This window comes from Propithecus coquereli, unplaced genomic scaffold, assembly GCF_000956105.1.
Source record: "Propithecus coquereli isolate 6110/MARCELLA unplaced genomic scaffold, Pcoq_1.0 Scaffold267, whole genome shotgun sequence".
NCBI lineage: Eukaryota > Metazoa > Chordata > Mammalia > Primates > Indriidae > Propithecus > Propithecus coquereli.
The window spans coordinates 1,024,484-1,042,796 of NW_012148252.1; the positions used below are offsets into that span (position 1 = coordinate 1,024,484).

General features: G+C 34.7%; 1 protein-coding gene across 1 annotated transcript in view; it reads left to right on the top strand.

Annotated features, from left to right (window-relative positions):
• PTPRD (protein tyrosine phosphatase, receptor type, D) overlaps window positions 1–18,313 on the top strand; it is a 439,560-nt gene that overhangs the window by 346,942 nt on the left and 74,305 nt on the right. Inside the window, exon 25 of the mRNA XM_012647380.1 lies at window positions 10,800–10,923. Coding sequence (XP_012502834.1) covers window positions 10,800–10,923 — 124 coding nt within the window. The remainder of the gene's footprint in view (window positions 1–10,799; window positions 10,924–18,313) is intronic.

Consider the following 18,313-nt stretch of genomic DNA (forward strand, 5'->3'; position numbering starts at 1 on the left):
AAAAGTATATATCTTTACATGTCAGTGGATGCATAGCAATTTCAATAGCTTCATACTTTTCCATATTATAAATCAGTTTCCTATTATATTAAGACTATTTCCAAGCTTTTTTAAATTATTGTAAATGATTTTACAATGGCTATCCTATACATTTGTCCAGGGAAAGCCTTGTTTTTCACTTTCAAGGCTTTTAGGCAGAGTTTAGTATCTGACAATATATCTGAAATCTAACCCTAAGAAATGGGTGAATCAATGATTAGCATAGTTTTTGAGGAAAGTATACAGTGGGATGAATGTGATTCAGATAGGGAAGGCCAAGTGATCCCAAGCCAGACCTCCAGACCATGAAAGTACCTCAACAAAGTCACTTTACTGCAGAAACTGATCCTTAGTTTTGTAAACTTGGGAAAGAATTGGAATCTGTGGACCTGACTTTCATTAGTTGTATGATCCTAATGGCCATGTAATTAAGCTGTGATGACTGAATGCTGCCATCTTTCTGATGCCCTCTGTTGTCTATGTGTCTGCGACTGACTTTCTCTCCTACTGACTGACATAGCATTTCTTTAGATATGTTATTGCAGGCAGATTTTTAAAGGACATGTGAGTATATGTTCCAACACTTAGAATATATTATATTTGAAGCCATGTATGATGGTTAAATTGTGTAATAAACAATAGAATAAGTCTATGGTTTCATTTCCAAAGCATTAAAAAGAAATTATGGCATAATTATACCTAATCTTTCAATCATAGTTTTAAATATTATATAAACATTATAAAATATTAGATACAAAAGATTGTCTATAGAATGAATTATCAATGTATAAAATCAGTTCATTGACTTTGTTCTTTGCTCCACAATTGAATGCATATCCCACCAGCTCATAACACCACCACATTCCTCCCATCTTCCGCGCTGCCCTACAAGAAAGAAAAAAGTGATAATCTGAATAAGCTAAATTGCTTGTTTATTAGAGAGCAGATTAAATTAGAGAGCTAATAAACACACAGTATCCTCTCTTCCTTTTTTTTTCCTCTTCTGTGCAGCTCCATAGATAAGTTGAACAAGGGTGAATTGTTGAGTCTGGCCAGCTACCTTTTCTCATTCTGGGTTCAATTTTTAATTGTTGCCTCAACAGTGTTAGATAAGTGGAGAAGGTGTTGTGGTGTAGAAATTACTCTTTACTTTCCCCAGCCATCTATCTATGCGATAGAGTTTGTAAATGGACTTAGTTTTTAGCAGAGGGTTCTTTCTCTCTCTCTGTCTCTCTCCGCCCCGACACACACACACATACATAAACACACCTGACTGGGATGCTCACCTAGATCCAAAGATATAGATGTGAATATGAAGAAGTTGTGTATGGTCACATAATTTTTTGCCCAAGCTGGGACACTTTTGAGAGTGAGAGAGGGTCCTATTAATAATTACTCTGGGACAGCAGGTACAAACTGGGATATAGGGATTCCATTCTCCCCGCGATTCCCAACAGAAGTGGCTCTGAGACCTTTGGGAAGCACTATTGTTAAAACGAGCCAAAAAAATGAAAGAAAAAAAAACTATTGTATTAAAATGGTCAATTAATGGTATAAACACACACTGCTATGCAGAATATTTGGCAATATGGTCTATACAGAACTGTTTCCTGGCAAGTAGCCTCTGTGTGACCGAATGGTAAGTAGATGTGCTAAAGTTGGAAATCATGGGCTATTACAGGTGTTAGCCTAGAATGAATTTCAAATGTGCCAAAGTCAAGGATGGCTTTTATGAATCAGTTTGCAGCCACGTGTGAACTGGGAGCCATTCTGTTTATTCAAAATTATTTCACATATCTCTGGTCTATTCCAATACATGTTTACTTTATCATTACACCTTCAGAGGGGAAACTTACTTAACTATTTCTAAGGTTGTAGGGCAAAAGTACTTGTTGCCCTGTATTCTGCCTATCATACATTTTAGTCATTCATCGTACAAATACATTTTAAAATCCATTATATGCTAAACACTCAATATACAACATCAGATAAAATACAACCCCTATAGTGGTATTTTCAAGTCATTCCATTTTTTTCTCAAAGGGCTAATATACAAAATAACCAAAGGACTGATTTTTTTCTAATGTAATATTTTACTTGGAATAGTCTCTAATGTTACAATATAAAACCACTGTACATTTTAAACACAAAAACAAATCTTTCAAAGTTATCTTTTAGTTTAGAAAGATATTAAAGTCTAAAATTCCAGATTGTTTTAATTTATTGTAGCCTTTCTAGTTTGGTTATCATAGATAAAAGAGAAGTAGACCTTACACTTTAGATTGTAAATACTTTTTAAGATAACCTGGGCACCATGGGTATAAGTAGTAACGATCAACCTGTGTGTCTTCTTTAATTAGAAGGCTATATTTAGTGCAGTATTTTGTTACCTTACCTGCAAGGACTAATGTTATTAACAGCAAGGGGTTCTTAGTACATATACTGTGCCCAAAAGGCACATGTGGATATTCATATGTTTAAATTAGACAGTTGCACTAAATACATTTGAGGATAAAATGGGGTTGGAGAGGTTTTAAAGTAATTATTTGGGATTTTCTGTATTTTGTCACAGATTTGGAGAGAGCATTACCTTTTCTCATTTTATTTGGATGTAGAATTTTTATTTTTTCTGAATTAGAAAATACAACTTGAAAGGCATTGACTAGACATTAACAAAAGTTTATCTGTATCTCAATTTAGGAATTCATCTGTTGTCCCCCCTCACATCAGAAACTAAATAAGGAAGGAGAAAGAAATACTTATGAAACTTTTTATTAAATGACAAGCAAGGCAATGCTGAAAGCCTAAAATATTAAATGCATCTGCCTGTAGGATGTAGAGTAAAATAAAAGGAAAAAAAATATTCTGTTTAAAATTAGGCTAGAAATTTCTATATTTGATAAAGTATAATTACTGGTATTACTTTAATAAATTTCTAATAACATTTTCTTGCCTCAAACTGTCTGAAAATTCTTTCTTTTTGCTTTTTCAAATAACATCAGAAATCCTAATCTGTGAACTATATTTGTAAAATGATTCTCTGTGATGCTTTATTCTTTAACAGCATTAACTACAAATCTTCCCATCTCTTTCTTATTATTTGCTTTATTCCATGTAGGAGATAAATAGCTGATAACTAAAACATTAGGATTAAAACATATCACTACTCTTATTCCTCTAGAACATTGCCTTTGGAAACTAGAATATCTTTCTTCTGTGTTTAATAGTGTTCACGAAAATGTTGTGCATATTAAAAAGGAATGTATAATTAAAACTCTGGACTTTTAAATCTCCAGATCTTAAAGTTATATGTTCTTTTTTGAGCTCTTATTTGGAAGGAGCTCTCAAAAATAATCTTTCCCACAGTCACACACTTAAAGTGTAAAATAGCTTATCTGAATTCTAGAGACTACATTGTGTTGCTCTACCGAGTCAAAAAGAATCCAGTGTTTTGTTTTTGTTATTGTTTTTCATCATTATTTAATTCATGCTAAATTACTATAATTTTAATGTACTTCTAGGAGTAAATAGTATGCTCAGTGAAATAAACTCATCTTTAATACCATGATATCATTTAGAAGAAAATACTTATCAAAGAGTTGCTTCAAATCCTTACCTCTCATGGCTGAATGATTTACTATGTATACATACAGTTTATCCTTTTTGCTTCTTTGCATATCAGTTCTAATAATGTAGGGTTATTATTACTTTAGGTGATTTTCTATAAGTATTTGTTACATAATATGTTGTTACAATTTTAAATCAAAGCATTAGACAACATATAAAGTTGATACATTTTTGTTGTTGTTGTTGTTGTTGTTGTTGTGACAGAGTCTGACTCTGCTGCCCGAGCTAGAGTGCCGTGGCGTCAGCCTACCTCACAGCAATCTCAAACTCTTGGGCTCAAGCGATCCTCCTGTCTTAGCCTCCTGAGTAGCTGGGACTATAGGCAACCACCACCACACCCGGCTAATTTTTTCTATTTTTAGTAGAGATGAGGTCTTGCTCTTGCTCAGGCTGGTCTCAAACTCCTGACCTCAAGCAATCCTCCTGCCTAAGCCTCCCAGAGTGCTAGGATTACAGGCGTGAACCACCATGCCTGGCCAGTTTTATCCCTTAGCTGAAGACAAAATTTTAACTTTATACAAAAATATCTGATTGAAAACTTTTTGGTGCCTTTGATGAATGTGATACATTTGTAAATTCTCTCTGCCTTTTCTGCTATTAAAGGTGGAGCACTCCCATATCCATTTATTAGTTACCACTGAGAGTCTTGAAAAGCATCTATTTCAAACCTTCACACTCTAATGGTGGTCTCGATCAGAAGTGCTCTTATAGAGAGAAACTCAGATTGACAACTAATTAGATAAAGGGAGATAAGAGAAAATGAGGGCACAAACCTGACACTGGAAAGACATTTGTAGGGAAAGGGAAGACAGAACAAACAGAGCTAAGTCACATGACCTACCAAAAGCTAATCAGGGGCAACAAGAAAGCTAACACTCTGGTTTCTGACTTCCAGATTTTTCTCATCATCAGACTTTCTACCCCTACCTCACATTCCAGTTTCTAAAGCATTGATGAATTCAACTGAACTCAAGTTCTTCTTTTTGAAGAAAGTATTCATTATGCCAATAACAGGCCATTAATTGTGCAAAATATAGCCCTTCCCATGTATGCAAACATGAGTCTTTTTCAAATGGGTATATATTAATTTACCATCTTCAAACAGGGGAGAGAACATTAATGAACATTAAAAAAGGCCTCATTGCAGAAATATACAGTCAATGGCATATAGTTCTTCTAAACCTCAGAAAGGACTTGAGAATATCTCAGGGCAAACCACACTAAGTAAGAACCAAATAAACCTTCTGATGGGGGACTATGTAAAAAGATAGTATTTTTCTGGAAGTTAAGGTCATTGAAAGTTCAGTTCTCTGTAAAAAGAATGGTTAGTCTGACCCATAGTTTGGCTAACGAAGTAGCTGGTCTGTTCCTTCTATATAATTAAATTTTTGCTAGTTGTTTTAAAAACACACAAAAACAGGATGATGCTATCTTTTTTGTGGTTTCTCTTTGATGAGTTTCTAAAGGGAGTATTTTGAGGTTTTTCTTTTGATGGAGTGAGGGAAACTAGAACACAGATCAACTAGTATTGTGTGGTGTTTTGTATATTTGAATTATATTTTTCTTTTGGGTAAAAAGGTTGAATTTTACAGAAACATTAAAGGACTTTGCTTTAAGATGATGACTTCAGCTTTATTGAAAAAGGACACTCTCATATCAGGATGTAATTTTACTCAATGACTGTAATCTGATGTGCAAATTTATGATCACTCTCCTGTTTTGGGTTTAGAATTATAAATATAGATCAGCAGCACTGCATAGATTTTTGTTCCCAGACTGCCTTGCATAGTGTCTCAAGAGAATGGTTGAAAGGCAAGTTTGAAACCATCAAGGAATCTTTTCTGGCTTAGCTAGAGTGGAAGCATAGCATGATTGGCTGGGCCCTCAGGCTCCAGGGCCAGAGTGTCTGGACCCCATGCCTGGCTTCTCCACCTACTAGCTGTTTGACCCTGAGAAAGTTACTTACTTTCTCTGTACCTCAGTTTCCTCATCTACAGAATTGTGATAATAATGGTAACTACTTATAGAGTCTTTGTGAAGATAAGTTAATATATGTAAAGTACAAATAAAAGATAGTAAATGTTATCTAAGTGTTGGTTGTTATAAATATTGGATATAAATATTTATATTTTAATTCTGTTTTTATTAAGAATGCAGTGCAAAATTATAAATCCATCTGCTGTAGATAGGTTATTTTTCCAATTACCTAGTTGAAGACAAAGGTCTAGCTGATTAAAAAATAAAAGGGTAGAACTTGCAGACTATCAGGTTAAAGACTACATAAATGCATTAGCCGGGCATGGTGGCGCATGTCTGTAGTCCCAGCTACTCGGGAGGCTGAGGCAGTAGGATTGCTCGAGCCCAGGAGTTTGAGGTTGCTGTGAGCTAGGCTGACACCACCATGGCACTCTACTCCAGGCAACAGAGTGAGACTCTGTCTCAAAAAAAAAAGACTACATAAATGCAAAGTATTGATATTGGCAAGTGTCTACTTGAGGCATTCCCTTTCTTCTTTAGATCACTCTCAAGGGGGATTTTCCTTCTAATTGGTCACCTTTTTCTCAGTGAAGCAAATCCATTGAGTTGCAGATCTGTTGTTAGTTTTAGAATGATTTAGTCAAAAGCTGTGGTGGGAAGTGATTGCCAAGTGTGCAGGCAGGAAGCAATGTAAAATGGTTTGGCATGTTGGTAAAGTTTCAGATAATACATAAGGCTCATCCAGTATCGGTCTATTTGATTGGAGCTTTTTGATTGGCTGGAGAAACAAAAGTTAATATGATGAAGTAGCATTCTTATTTATGAGTTCTGTGATAATGTAATATGCAACTTTCATATAGCTTATGACAAAGTCTGTTAATCAACTTTTGGTTGAATAAATCTAGCCTGCTTCATTTCTTACTTGCAAAATTCTTCTCAAGGGAGACTGAATGAAACATGGCCAGGATTCCAGCCCAGAAGGTAGAACTTCAGATTGAGTGCTGGGAAGGAGCGGATATCCCACAGAAGGTTATTCGGCTAGACAGAGCCAGAGGATAAGTAAACATAACTGAGAGTGAAGCTCAGGAACACCAAATACTAAGAGCAAGCCCAGAGGAAAGAATTGAGTACATTAGGTACCAAGGTGCTTATTTCAAATTGTTTTGAATAATACTGGGGTGACCTCAGCTCAACTTTATAATATAAAGATGCATAGTCTGGGTGACCCAACCCAAAATATGAGGTTAAAGTAGAAATGAACTTTGATATCCGTCAAGGTCTACATTGCTCTTTCTCCATGTTGGCCATTTCGCTCTTCTTCAAGAGGACAAGCACCAAGAAAAGCCAGAGAACAAAGAGGCAAAGTAACTTTCACCACCAGCAATTAGGGTCTTATTTATATGTAGTATTTTTGCCTTATAAATATGAATAATGAAAATTTGATTTTCCTCAACCAGTTTTATTTTTTTTTCCAAATATAAGAGATCTTAGTATGCCTCCCCTACTTTAGTAGTTATTCTTCTTTACTGAGGTTACTACTCTCAGCATTCCGACAAGCTCCAAAAATAATAACCTGTGTCGTGTATTGTTTAACGTTCAGTCAGACAGCTAGATACAGATGGATGAGTGCTGTGTCGCACAAAGACAAGTCAGTATTATTTAATCAATGTTTGTTTGATCCGTGTAAAACGAGTATAAATGTAAGCTGCATCCCATCTGTTTTATCAACCCTGTGAAGCCAACCTCATTTTTAAAACTTGATTTCTTATGTAATTGCCCCAGAATGACACGGTATGATAAGTCTGGAAGAAATATCATTCGGACTGGCGAGATAAAGGCTAGTCGTGTGTAAGCGTGTTTCTTACGTTGGCCTTCTTCATTTTGCAGTGGCATTCTGAATAATTGGGTAGCATCATGGCTTAGTAACTACCAGCTAGTGTTATCAGCTGAGCTTTGGAATCATGCAGACCTGGGTTTGAGGGTAACTATGAATCTCGCTGGGGGAGCTTAGCCAAATTACTTAAACACCAAGTAGCACAGTGCCTGTCACTGAGAAGGCCCCCAGTAAGAATTATTGAATTAATCTTGCTTTACTTCAATTTTCTCACCTGCCAAATGGAAAAAAAATTATACCTACCTTATAACAGTTACAGAAATTAAACAGGATACTGCATGTCAAAGCATAGTGATCCAGCAGATATTATCTTACTTATCCTGTTACTTACAGTTCTTCTTTTCATGGGCCACACTTTAAACCTAAGCATATTTAACATATATGGCACACAACTCATGTTTCCATAGCCGGTTTTTGTAGTTTTCAATGTAGGTATCAAATAAATCATGGAGAGGGCTGAGAACATGTGGCAAGAGTGAACATGGACACGAGTTAACAGTGTCTTTGAGTTGATAGATGCAATTTCATTACCATAACAAAATGCGTGCCATCTTATACACCTGTGGGGTAATCTTAGACTGAGTCAAACAAGGCTATCAGAGGTAGTGATATCTTCCACCAAAAGTACTGTACGTACATCACTGAGTTTAGCTTCTTGAGATATTTGAGAAGATGATGTGTAATCAATAATATACCCAATAATGTTCATCAGTATAAAGTGGAATATCAGTGGTAATTGTAATTTCATGATCATGTACTTAATTACTAAGACATATGATAATGGATTATATTATCCTGGATGGAACTGGAGCCCATTCTTCTAAGTGAAGTATCACAACAATGGAAAAACAAATCCCACATGTACTCTACAATAATAAATAAACTGGTACTAGTCAATCAACACTTATGTGTCCATATAGGAAGTAACATTCATAGGGTGTCGGGCAGGTAGGAGCGGGGAGGAGGGGATGGATAAATTCACACTTAACAGGTGCGGTGTGCCCTGTCTGGGACGTGGGCACACTTATAGCTCTGACTTGGGCTGTGCAAAGGCAATTTATGTAACCAAAGCGTCTGTACCCCTGTAATAGTCTGAAATAAAAAATAAAAATAAAATACCTGGAAAATAAAATAAAATAATAAAATAAATTTTGGTACCCTGTACATTGAAGTTTCCATAGTTTGTTCTCTAACTTCCATGTTATATAGAGGCATTACTCCCATAATTTCTCTTTATGAACTTTTCTCAAAAACATTTATTTATTTAATTCTATTCATTTATTTAAAAAGCATCTGTTGAACCACTTACTGAGTGTATATGCAAAGTGACTAAAGCTGCATAGGTAGGACTGTGGCTAAGAAATTTAGAATTTAGGCTACAGTCACACAGAGCCAGTGGAAATTCTCAAACAGGGACCTAACCTGTCCAGGACTGTGCTTTAGAAAGACAACTTTGGCTGCAGAATGAAGAATGATGTAAGAGATTAAAGGAGAGATTTCAATTAGACAAGAGATATTAAAGGTCTGGATTTAGGGAGTAGCAATGAGATTGTAGATGTGTGATCAATCTGAGAGACTTTTAAGACAAGTCTTGGTCACTGAATGATCCTGCTCTGTGTGGACGAGGTTAAGGTTGACTTGAAGGCTTCCACCTGGGCATCTGAATGCTTCCATTCTTTTAGCTCTTAGAATACTTGGAGAGAATTTTATTCTGCAGGGGAGATGATAAATTTCCCTGGAAAAGCAAACTAGAAAGTCCCTTTATTATTCTTTAGACTTTAAGGCATGGGTAATTATTTTCCTGAATACTGTTCGTTGATTGCCTATTTTATATATAGATTAACACAGGCTAAGAAAGGGAAAAGGTTTTATAATCTTTAGTAAATTAGAGGCTGCAATCTGTGCTGCTGAGAATTTTAGTATGTTTGGAGGTTATTCAAGACTATTAATAGGCTTGACTTTTTACACTTGTGAGTCTTACTGTTGTGCTAAACTCTGTGCCTTTTAACAGAAAGTGTACACATCTTTAACATTGCGACAGGTGTTGGATATGTTTTACTGTTAGCTTCTACATATACATATAAAGGAATGGAAATACTCAGCATCAAAAGTAACTGCTACAAATTCTATTAACACAATAGTGTCTTTACTTTTTTAAGAATTTCATCTAGATATAAACCTATTTTACCATTATTTTTGAAAACTTGATTTTGATCGTTTAAAATCATGTTTATATAATTACTGAACTCATGTTTCCATATACCATGAAATTATAAATTTTAAAAAGGTGTCAGAATCCTCTGATGAAGAAAAAGGTGTTTTGAGTTCCATAACATTGCAGGAAATTAAAAAGTTCCCTAGCGTTTTATGATCAAACCTGAATTCATTCTTGAAATAATGGTTCTACTTAACTATAAAAATTTTACATATTTTATATCTGTGCAATATTTATTTTAGATTGTTGAATAATTTTAGTTGAACTAAGGCATCAAAGAAAGACATTAAAATCAGAAAAAAATAAGATTAAAATAGGGAATAAAAAGAAGCAAACTATAAACATAACCCAGAATGATAAATGGAAAAGATGTAATGATAAATAGAAAAATCATTAGGCTTTATTTGTATTGGGTTATAAATTATTCTAACATGATTATTAGATCTAATTGATCTCCCTACTTTACTATTATTCTCAACAGTTTCAATCGTAAGAATTGCTTTGTGACGTTGGCCATAGTGCGTTATAGAAAAACAGACAAAACAAAGTTGCCATTAATATGTGAGCACGTAGGTGAAGAAGGAACAGTAAAGCCTGTGTCCAGTGAAGCCAGTGAAAGACCACTTGACTTAAAGACTGAGCTAAGGTCCAAATAGGAAAGAGTAGGGAAGAATAATCAAGATAAAATAATGTTCACAGAACTGGAAGGAATATTGAACCAAGATAACTTGTAAACTTGTTACAGCAGCAGAGAGGAAAATGGAAAAGTAATAGTAAAAACCTGCCTTTCCAATATAAAACAGAACATCTATATTGATTTTTTTTTCATTTGAATCAATATTGGTGACTACGATTGTTTCTTACTATGATTAATCATTTCATGTTATGCTGGTTGTATTTGTGTTCAGCTTCAAAGTTAGGATCATCTTGATGAAGTATGGCTTCAGAATTTTCTTTTTAAATCATGTTTGTTGCTTGTGATAAATGCCTATAATCCAGTGTTTTTCAGTATTGATTTTGTGTGTATGTGCTGTTTTTCTTTTAAAGTCAATTGACCCTGGCCAGCAGTTCACATGGGAACATTCAAACTTGGAAGTAAACAAACCAAAGAATAGATATGCAAATGTAATTGCTTATGATCATTCCCGGGTTCTTCTATCAGCAATAGAAGGTAAGGAAATGCAGACATTATTCATACCTTTATTTTTATGGGTTTAAGTATGTGCATGAGAATATAGTTTTAGCTAGGATATTAGCCATCTATGAAAATAGTTACTTAAGATTCAGGCATAGCTTGTTTTCACTTTTTCTTTCCCACGTAAATACACCATACACAGGCACACAATAGCCCTGGCACCATATGACAGAAGAGCATTCCTCATTACCTTCTTGCCTCTACCCTAGATTAAAGAGTTGATAATGTAGTTTTTATATGGGAAGCAAATTGGGGTTGCCCATTTTACTGATGGCTGTTGATTGGTATTAATGAACAGGTGATTGTCAGAGGAGGCCCGTAAACTCCATTAAAAGACGGTTTAGGGGATCATTTATTTGTTAATAATTCTGCGGACAGTTCAGGGTTAGGAGTCGGTGGTGTGGTGAAATTTATTGTGAGAATTTTAGAAAATATATCTATGCCGTTGGAACATTGGAGATATCTGGTATATCTGAGCACATTGGAAATGTCTGGTATATTTAACATGTGGACTGCTTGGTCTGTCTCACTTTATTTCAAACCTGTCTCTCACAATTGCAGTAAGGAGTATATTCCAGAGGGAATGATTGCTAGTAAAAGATGAGAGCTACTCCTCGTATATATCTTAAGTATTCATGACGAATCTTTCCATTCACCTCTTTCCGATGGGTGCCTTTCACGTGGCTTATTAAAACAATTAGGAATTCATGCTCAATGCTCAGCATGTTCTTAGTCTTTTTGGCTGTAGTAGCACATTGGTTTGAAAAGTCCTTAGAAAATAGTTTACGATGCCACTTAAATCCTTCTCTGTGTCATCACAGCCAGCCTGGGCCACTGCTTGTCACATACCACGTTCATTTCACCCTTGCTGGTACCTGGAAGAGTTTTGTGTCCTCCTCATACTTGAAAGTTTACTGTTTACCCTCTTGCAGATGTTTTATAAAACATTAAATAATATGAGCTTCAGACTCAATCCTTTTTAAAACTTTGCAGTTGAAACATTTGCATCCATAGTTGTTCAAGTATCTGTCCATTTTTTCTGCTTCCAAAATCTGTGATGACCACCACTTTATTTCATAACTCTGACCAAGACCTACCTCCCTCCTTAGTGTCCAAAACTCATTTGAAAGTGAGGCTCTGCTTAAAAGCTTTCCCAGTAAGCACTAAAGGCAACTAATCCATTTTTTTTCCAGTGTTTTGGGAAGAAGAACTCCCAGCATTTGAGCAGGCCCATACACACAGCCCCCGCCTTGCCTCAACCCCGTGTTGTTTGGCATGGGTAGATTTTGTAAAATTCTCACAATAAATTTGCTTTTGATAGTGGAAAATGCTGTAATCCCTTTTTTAGGCAGCCAAAGATACTAGGTGTTTAAGAGTTAACCTTTTTCCGCACAGAAAAAATTGATTAAATTTATCAAAGTTTCACCAATGCTAGTTTAGGCAAGATAGCGTCAAATAGGTAATTGCTTCTTTTCAAGTCCTGTTTGAAAACTGTAATTAATATATGATTAGTATATAGAGTTTGCATTTTCTCTACATTTTCAATTTTAAAATGTAAAAAAGGATAATAGCAATTTCTTGTCTGAAGTCTCTCAAATTATCTCCACAATAAACAAAAAACTAAACCAGTCACAAATAGAGGAAAGAAATCTTTTTTTCCATTAGCAAAAGCAAGGTAAATTATTGAAACAAAATAAATGAATGCAAGTTGAGAATCTATTTGGCATGATCTTGCCTGGAGAACTTGTCAGTCTGCCTTTGCTGTATTGTAGCTTGTTTCCGCTGAGAATTAGGTCATTCAATACTACCACTTCCCTGTACTTTTGCCCACTTTGTCACTATTTTCCTTAACCTGTTATTTTCCACATCTTAACAGGAAAGTATGTCGAGAAACAGAAAAAATATACCTCCTTGTGCCTTTATTATGATAGTTGGAAACTCTGTGCATTTCATTCCCGTGCTATTTTTACAGTATAAAAGCAAAAGCACTTGAATCAGACTAAAACCTGCCTTTTTATAGCTCTGTGCCCACAAATATACCCTAAATCTAGAGCTGACCTAGAAACTGAAAGTCTTTCAATTTTAAGTATTATGCAAAAGGTTAGAAGCATTTAATTGAAGTTTATGGGCTATACAGAGAGCTTTAATCTAGATTACAACCATGAACAGCATTTTATCTTAGACTAAGCCCTAACCAGCAGGTATTTATGAGAGCAGTCAACCATCCTATATCTTAAGTACAGAAGAGAAAATGCTGGCAACTGGAACCACAGAACCACTGACTGAGGCTTCTCCTATAAAGGCAGCTTTGATAATGTAGGAACAGATTTTTTTAAGTATGCTAAAACAGTAGGTGACTTCATGCACAATTTATAAAACTTAATGTGCTTGTTTTGGGTCGCAGCTATGTTACTAACTTAAAAATGACTTTGGTTGAGGGTTTTAATTTGGGCATTTTTGTTATTCTTCTGTCAGTGGTGCTAACTACTTTCTTCATATTACTTTGCAAAGTGATCTGACAGACTGTAGGAGAAAAAAAAAAACAAAACCCTAGAAGTGGCCACAATGAATCATGTTGTCTTTATCTTTGCTTAATAGAGCAAACTTATACCCTACACTCATGGAAAGGATAACAGGAGAAAAAATAAAAAGAATCAGGAATTGTGTGCGGGCACCAATGTGCTTATTGAACTTCTTGAATATAGTGACACTTTGTGACATCTTTCCAAATCGCCGTAATTTTATTTATGCTAGGAAAAATGCAGAATAAATTCAAGAGAAGCATAATTACAAAATGTTTTCAATTGTTAAATTATAGGGTAAGCAGTATGGAAACACAATTGAATTTTTGACAAGTCCAATTACCATTGGTATCCCCTCCATGTTTAAGCATTTCTTAAGAAATACCAGTAATTCCTGAAGAAGAGAGGTGATAGGATTTATTTTAATGACTTAAGATAAATATTTTCAAATAAAGACTGAATGGAAGCTAATATTTATATGTGCATTAACACCATATATAATAATATGCTTAATCTTGTAGAATCCAAGTTGTTCAAAAAGCATACTTTTACTAAAGTAGGAAAAAAGAAATGGACAAATACATAAGATGAAGAACAAGAAAATCTGAGTTTGGGTCATAGCTCTGTCTCTAACTGACTAGGTAACCTTAACTTTGCCTGAGGCTCAATTTTCACAGCTGTAACCTCTTTCATTTCTGACTTCTAAGAGTTATCTCTATGTAGTTTTCTTATCAGTTTTTTTTAATTTATTGTACACAACAGTCTAATGAAGCAGCAGTATAAGTACTTTACTAGATAAATAAGTGTCCATATTTAGAGAGGAGAAAACTGAAGCTCAGAGAACTGGCCCAGAGTCACACAGTGTATAAATAATCTAACTCACGTAAGAATCCATCACTTCTGATTCCTTGACCAAGGATCCACTGGCCACATCATTAATAATACCTTCCTACTGATGCAGGATGTGAGAACGCCTGCGTCACTTAGCTTGGATCCAAATGACTAGCCTTATCTTTTTGCCTAAAATGCATTTTATCATTTGGCACTAGCCTTATGGATAACGCAAACGTTACATTTTAGAATTTCATTTTCTATTTTGTGGCGTAACTAACCTGAGGCAGTGAGTGACACAGTATGGGGAAGCATCAGTTACCCAGATGCGTCAGAGTCATAATATTGCAGAAGAAAAGTTAAGTATATCTATACCTAACTGATTCCACAGGTGATATACTTATCTCAAATATCTTTTTATGTATTTTAAATTTCTTATCAACCAAGGGATATCAATTATTGGCAGGTTATTTATCGTTGTGCCCTGTAATTAGCACAAATTAATTATAGTCCTCGATAAAAAACAGGTTTTTGTTCTAAAAAATAATTAATCTTCACTGCTGCCAGTGCTATAATTCCATTAGTAGGGTTATAATTAACAGTTTGCTTTAAAAGCTGTATTGACATGGATTTTTAAAGAATTGTTAACCAAGTCTAAATATAAAGCAGAATTAAAATGCTACTTTTCAACTTAACAACAAAGACAAGCAGTTATAGTAAACATGATTGGATATCTGTTATATGTTGAACACCATGTTAGGGATTTTATATATATTATCTACAATGTTGAGAACAAACCCCCAGAGCTAGTTGTCATCTGAATTTAAAGATGAGAAGACAAAAACATTTAAAAAGTCAAGTAACTTAGTTATGATCAATAGTTAGTAAGTGGCAGAGCTAAATTGCTAATATATGTCAGTCTCAAGGCTGCTGTTCTCCCCAGTAGACCACTTGGGCCTGTAGCCACTTTTGAAGTCATAATGGCTGTGCTTATGCACGTCATACCTAATTCAGAAATGGTGCCCCTTTGGCTGGGAAGACTATCTAGGAATTTTGAAATACATTTTGAAACACTTATGATAGAAATCTTAGAACTAGAGGTGTTCAGCTTTGTTCTTAGACTCCAGTCAAAGTGAATTTTCCAAAGAATAAACAACACATAAATGATTTTCAGGTGGGTTTTTTTATTTGTTTAATATTACTTTTTTAAGGTATATTGGGAAGAAGACAGGAGACTGGGAAATAAATCCCAGTTTAAACAACTATATGACCTTGAGCATGTCATTAGATGCAGTTAACAGTAACTATTTGGGGGAGCTAGATCCTTTTGATAATTTGATGAACATTTAAAACTCCACTTAAAAACAGCACCTAAACACTTTGTTTGCACACCAGTTTCAGATAGTTCATGGACACACAAGCCCTTCTACAAGCCCATTCTCCAATTAAGGAGACTTAATGTCTTTTGTTCTATTTTCACGTAAAACGATCATGTGTAAGACCCTTCCTACCATCCCTAAAATTAGGAACATTGATTCTAAATCCTGAGATCAAAAGATAATATAAGTAGGCAAATAAATATTAAATCTTGGACATTAAAGGATTAGCTTCTTAAAAAAAACAAAAAACAAAAAAACAGAGGGTTTATTCTAAATAGGATTATTGGCTGGTGTGTGACTGTCTCACCAAAACAGGTATAAATGGTTTTATCTATGAGAGAGTGGAAATTACAAAGAATAAACCGTAGCATGTTGTATGCATTCTTTAACACTAGTGCTTATTAATCTGATTAAAGAATGCTTAGTAAAATATGGGTCTATATCTTACTTCGTTTGTGCTGCTGTAACAAAACACCACAGACTGGGTAATTTATAAACAGTGGAGATTTATTTGTCACAGTTCTGGAGTCTAGGAAGTCCAAGATCAAGGTGCCAGCAAGTTCACTGTCTGGTGAGGGCCCAGTCTCTCTACTTCCAAAACCTTATTGTTGCATCCTCCAGAGGGGAGGAACACTCTATCCTCACATGACCAAAAGGGATGGAAAAAGGGAGACCCCAATCCCTCAAGCTTTTTTGTAAGGATGTTAATCCCAACTACGAGGGCTCTGCTCTAATAAAACTTAATCACCTTGTAAGGCCTCAGCTCTCTCAATACTATCACATTGGTGATCAAGTTTGAACATATGAATTTAAGGGAAACATTCAGATCATAGCCCTGTTTTATTTTTTCTTATGGGAGGAGGCCTATAGTCTAAAGTTTTGTAACTTTGTTTCCTTCATCTCTTTAATGAGTACCTTCTTACAAGGAACCATATGCCTCTCAAGAACTTCTTTTATATTAAAGCATCCTAGGCTCTTGTTGCTGCTGAAGAGCTTGCTTGGACAAGTTACTATGATTCGGTTTCCTCATCTGTAAATTAAAATTATTAATTACCTACCTCCTAGAATTACTAGGAGGATTAAATGAATTAATGTATGTAAAGCCCTTAGAAGAGTTCCTGGCACAAGGGAAATGCCTAATAAATATTGGGAACTATTAAGTTTATCATTAGTGTTGTGAATTTTATTACTACTATAGATAGGTCCTTTTAACCACAGACGGAATTGCTTTTGTATATGATCTATGGACAAATTAATAACGTACAAATGAGAAAGCTGCATATATTTAGAATACTGCGTAAAGAGAAAGAAAATATTGGTGCTTGATAAATGGAAACCAGACCCATAATAGCATTACAAATTTCAACAGGAGGAAGAATGTGTTCTTTTAAATGGAAATTCAAAATATATCATCTGCTGTTTGATTTGCATAATAGGAGCAATTCAAAAAAAAACCAAGTGTAAATAATATAGATGAAGTTACAGCAATTTGATTATTTGTGAGATGGGCAATTTAGCACCTTTAAAATGAGAAAGCTGCTCACAGGGAATCACCACCCCTAAGATAAATCTAATTAAAAATAAAGAAAGAAAGAAAGAAATTAATATTCCTCAGTAATATTCATTCACCATTTGCTAAGCTTCTAAAAATGATACTAAATTCTTTAAACTCTACTTGAAGGTCATGGCATATAATGACAAAAATATAAACTAATACCATGTACCATTCAAATACTAGGCCTGCAGTAAGTTCTTATATTTGACTGTAGTGCATTGAATTGACCGGGTTTAGTAACAGATAATTGGCTTTTTCACATTTAATGTCTCATTTTGCCTAGCTAGACAACAGTTTATAGTAAAATTGGGAATTGTACTACTTGAACTCTAAGATCCTTTTCTGTGCTAATATTCTGAAACTCTGTATTTTAGGACAAAGATACATTAAAGTAGAATAGTTGAATTGATTATACTACATGGATTAATGGTTCAATCAAGAAATAGCTACTTCAATAGACATTTCCAACAACAACAAGAACAAAGTATACTATTGCTATGTAGGAGAAATTACATGTATACAATTTCTTTAAGGATACATAATTAATACAACAATAACAGTTTGTGAAATTTTTTATCCCTAAATTTGTACAGGCAATATTTTCAGAGAAATAGGATTGAATAGAGTAGAGTTGCTGCAAAATATACTCAAGTGGTAGGAAATGAAGTTGGGCCCATCTCGGGTTTGCTTTCCCTTGTAGCACACACATACAGTATGGTGTCTTCTACCTGATAGGTATTCACTAAATATGTATTAGACAAATAAATGTAGAAGTGACGTATGTATGTTTCTAACAACTTTGCCTATGTCATTACACAGAAATGAACTTATCCAGACATGAGAATAGGGAAAAGCTGATCTACTGTGATTAATATCAAGGTAAGATTGAATTCCATCAAACTAAGAAATAAATAAAATCACGCTGCTTGATCATGACATAAATCAAAAAAGCAGACAGAATTATGATATCTCTTCTGAAAGTTCTGTTAAGTATTTGAAAACTCTCCTTTATTTAGAAAAAAGAATATGTAAAAAAAATGTAGAAGGCATATGGCACAAAAATGTGAAGCTTATTATTT